Here is a 4,146-nt window from a genome sequence, read left to right as displayed (position 1 = left end):
TAATCATAGAGTTTTACCTTCTCATGTTTTCTCACTGCTTCTTTGTTGTTGTTTACTGAAAAGATCTGAGCTTTATGAGATGAAGGGTTCCTTGGACTAATAATGAGATGGCATTGAGCAGCTAATTCCATCTTTTTCTCCTGAAGTAATCGGTTTGGGTGTCAAAGCAGTGAGGAGGGGGCCTCTACTGTACCCAGTGAATGGGGAGAGAGAATGAGTAGTTGCTCCTCCAAGAAGCAAGCACATTTTGGCTAGTCACCTCTTCACTACTCAATGAGAGGGCAAACAAGGAGGTGTCAGGTCATGCTCTGCCTCTAGGCTTAATCCCACCTGCCCATCTGGAGCCTGGAAAGCACGTAAGGTTTACATCAGAGTGGAGAATCATATGGCCCTCCAGATGATATCAGACTGTAATTCTCAGCGTTCCTTGTAATTGGCTATGCTGGCTATGATGGCTATGACTATGCAATTCTGACTCCAGATTTACATGCATGTGTGCTAGAGACAACATATATCCACTAGAGAGTCGACATTTGCAAAGGAACCTGAGGACTTTTGGAACTCAGACTAGGATTTCAAAATACATAGTCCTTGAGCTAAATGGGGTGTACTGCCAGTTAGGAGGATATATCTTGTGTACTGTTAGTTAGGCAAAATGAGACTTGTGTTTAGTTATAGAGGGGGATAGCACTGATACTAAACTAAAATATTTCCCCTAATACTTAACATTTAGCTCCACTCTTATCTATTCCATTCCCATAAAAACAACCCATCACCAGAGTATATCATAACATTGGACTACTCTACTTCTAGAGGATCTAAATACCCAAAAGGTAACAGTTCATGTCTGATGTTGGAAGCTAAGCTGGGTCAGCCCTGGATAGTGCTTGGATGAGAGACTGCCAACAAATACCAGGTGCTGTGGGCTATATTTCAGAGGAAGGAACTGGCAAAACCACGTCTGAGTATTCCTTGCCTAATAAAATCCTATGGGATCCTTCTCATTCATGGGGTTGCCATAGGTGGATAGGCAACTTGAAGGCACACATACACACATGCTACTCCAGTCATTTCCAGTAATATGTGGATAATAACAATGGATTACTTTGTGGGAACTCACACTGGCTTCAGAGTGCCACCCCCATCCCCACCTATGTGCACACAATCATGGACATAATGGTGGATTTCATTTGCATTGGTTAACTAATTTTTAAGTGTTGACAAATGCAATAACATTGTTCATTTGTGGGTCTTTTTGCTGAAAATAAGACTCAAACCCAAAAAACCATGTACTCTGGTCATTGCTGCTGCTTATTGTGTTGGGTTGTCCAGTCACAACTACACTCAAGTTCTGGATTTCTCCACTGCCTGTTATGGGAAGTAATCACCATTCCAAAAGTATAGGCTAAAAGAATGTATGGAGGTAGTTGTTGGTGAACCAGAAAGTATCTTCTATAGGCAAATGGTTATTTGAGTCATGGCTATGATTTCACTTGTCAGCTAAACACACTGAAAGGTGCTGGCAGCTTTATTTCTCAGGAAACAGTTGGTCAGGATTGTGCATGAATATTGGTCTCATATCCTATGTCCTACAAGAGCTAGATTTGGGATTTTTAAAACTGAATGCTGGGGATTTTAATAAGCTAGCAGAGTCTCTGAGGCCTGAAATGACAGGCCAAGGGCTCCAGTCTTCTTAGCCTGCTAGTTAATCTGGCCATGGTCAAAGGGCAACTTGTGGTTAGAGGCTTCCATGTCAGGAGTGCAATGAATCTATGTATGTATGTACATACGTATGTATTTATGTTTTAATTTGTATCCCACTTTCCCCTGACATAGGACCTAAGGCAGTTCAAAATAAGGGTTTATTCCCAATTTAAAGAAGCTATTCAAGGTGCTGACACTATCTGGGGGATAGGTGTCAGAAACCCAGACAGCACATTTGAAGGATGGAATAAAGCCCAGAATGGATTCCCTACACCTCTGGTATGGAAGTGACAGGCCTGCAATTGCAAAGATGTGCAGAAAATATCTAAAACCATTGCAAGAAAAGGCAATGTCCTTTGCTTTTTTTTTTTCTGGAAAAAGCCAACCAAGAGCCAAGGAAATCAAATGTGCGAAAGGCCTAGCAACTCACATCAACTCCTGTTTTCTATTTTCAACACGATCATAGCATGACCAGCAAAAATACCTGTACCTAAAGTTTTTTGAGCAGACATTTAAGCGGGTGCAGCTTGTGAGAGAAGTTGGATTAGTGGGATATCCTCATCTACATAACCCTTAATGGGTTAATTAATTTTCCATCCTCATTTGTCCTCGTGTGCACAGGTAAATAAAGTTTCATTTTGTATTGCTCCCTAGCCTTTTAAGTGAAGATATGCAGCAGCCTCCCCCTCAAAAGAAGTAATTTCAGTGGGTGGGAATCAGAGTCAGCTTTGACTTTTTGTGAAGACCAAGCACAGCTCAAAAGTTTGGGCTTCTTTAATAGCTCACAGCTAGAGAATAAACAGGAAAGGCTGCATTGTCATAAGGCTGGGGCAGAGTCACTGAAAAATACAGAGAATGAGCTTTGTGGATTCTCCTCTTGGCGCTCTTTATCTCTGTTTCAATTTAAGTACAAAGAAACAGAAAGAATTTTAAAAAGAAACTTGAACGGGGAGATTTCTATCTGTAGAATGTGCTTGGAGGCTAAAATAGGAAAGATGTCTCATAGATAAAAAGATCAACGGAAAAGAGGTCTTTTTTTCTCTAAGAAGGAGCCCCAAGCATCTTCCTCAACCACTAAAACAGTGGCTGAGTTGAAGCATTGCACCTTCTTCTGCCTGGATGGAGCAAGAGTTCCAGAACTGAATGCAGCAAAAGGGAGTAAAAGTGTGGGCACTGGGCAGCATATTTCTGCTTTATAGACTAGCATTTCTGGGACAAGAAGAAGGGAGAAAAGGACCCCGAGCATAAGCAATGGGACAGACCAGGTAGGCTGTGTTGCAGTATTCATGCATCTTCGGCCCTAGTGATCTGGGCATGTATCTTGGCTAGGGTCCTTACCTTGATTTTCTGGACAGCTATGTTCTCCTCCTGCACCTGGCTCCATACAGTCACTCCTCCTTTACTGTACTCTCTGCTCCAGCCTTCCTGGTTCTCACACTGGTGCCGGAAATGGCTGAAGTCAGAATCATCTGGGATGTATGCAACCTCCCCTCCCTTAGACATGGATGCAGCTTTCTTCAGGACCACCAGGCCCCACCCAGTAGGCCACCTGAACTGTACAGATGCCAGTCAGCTAGAAAAGGGTCCTTGCTGCAGGGGCTTTTGGGGAAATTTTACTGGGTTCAGTTCTGCTTGATTCTGGTCATAGCAACCTTGCCTGTATCCATTTCTGCTTCAGAGCTCTTCTTCCCTGAAATTTAACAAGAGCTTTTCTCCGTGCCAGCCCTGATCCTGTGAAGAAAGGACTATCTGCAGCTGTATTCTTCTCTCCATAGGCTACATCATGTGGTTGCTCAGTGCAGACAGAGAGGCTCCTTTCCTGCAGTCATCACTGCTGCTGCTGCTGCTGCTAAATCTGGGAGCTCAGATGTCTTCTTGGTCTTGCCAAAGGGTACTGTGCTCTCCTGAGTATTCCTCTATGTTTCAGCAGATAATGTACATACTCATGCATACATGTGTATGGACTTACCCTTCTATTTTCTACTCTCCAGCAGCCTCTAGCCTTCCCTTCTGTCCCTCTTCCATCGCTTTTCTGCTTTATTTAACCTGCCTCTGACTTTGCAGCACTGTGTTACAGAACCAGCTGGGTATTTGCCAATAACAGCAACAGCCGCAGTAGCCACCCAGCCAATTCCTATAATGGTTTCTATCATGGTATGCAGGATGGAATCTAGGTTTCTTACCCTGCAAGGAAAGAAATGTGGGCCAATCAGGATCTGTGGAAAATGAAAAATGTGTTTTCCCTTATCATTACATTCTGTAGCTAAGAGGCAGAATGAGCATTCCCCAGTGGGTGATTGTTGGATTTTGGGGTGGAGGCAGTAGCACAAAATAGTTATCAAAATCCAAAAGACCTAATACTCTCTTCTAGAGGTGAATCTACCACCATTTAGCTCAGGAATCATCAACAAATGTTGATTGCACAAGCAAACTTTAGCACTG

At 43.1% G+C, this 4,146-nt stretch overlaps 1 protein-coding gene across 1 annotated transcript in view; it reads right to left on the bottom strand.

Annotated features, from left to right (window-relative positions):
• The window catches only part of LOC121929257 (START domain-containing protein 10-like), a 20,561-nt gene extending 16,839 nt beyond the window's left edge, over positions 1–3,722 (bottom strand). The window contains exon 1 of the mRNA XM_042464625.1: positions 3,043–3,722. Within this exon, the coding sequence (XP_042320559.1) occupies positions 3,043–3,207 (165 nt within the window). The 5' untranslated portion in view covers positions 3,208–3,722. The remainder of the gene's footprint in view (positions 1–3,042) is intronic.
• Between the last annotated feature and the right edge of the window lie 424 nt (positions 3,723–4,146).

The sequence above is a fragment of the Sceloporus undulatus genome, chromosome 4 (assembly GCF_019175285.1).
Source record: "Sceloporus undulatus isolate JIND9_A2432 ecotype Alabama chromosome 4, SceUnd_v1.1, whole genome shotgun sequence".
NCBI classification, from domain to species: domain Eukaryota; kingdom Metazoa; phylum Chordata; class Lepidosauria; order Squamata; family Phrynosomatidae; genus Sceloporus; species Sceloporus undulatus.
Note: the sequence above shows the minus strand (reverse complement) of the source record. Positions and strands in the feature narration are given on the sequence as shown.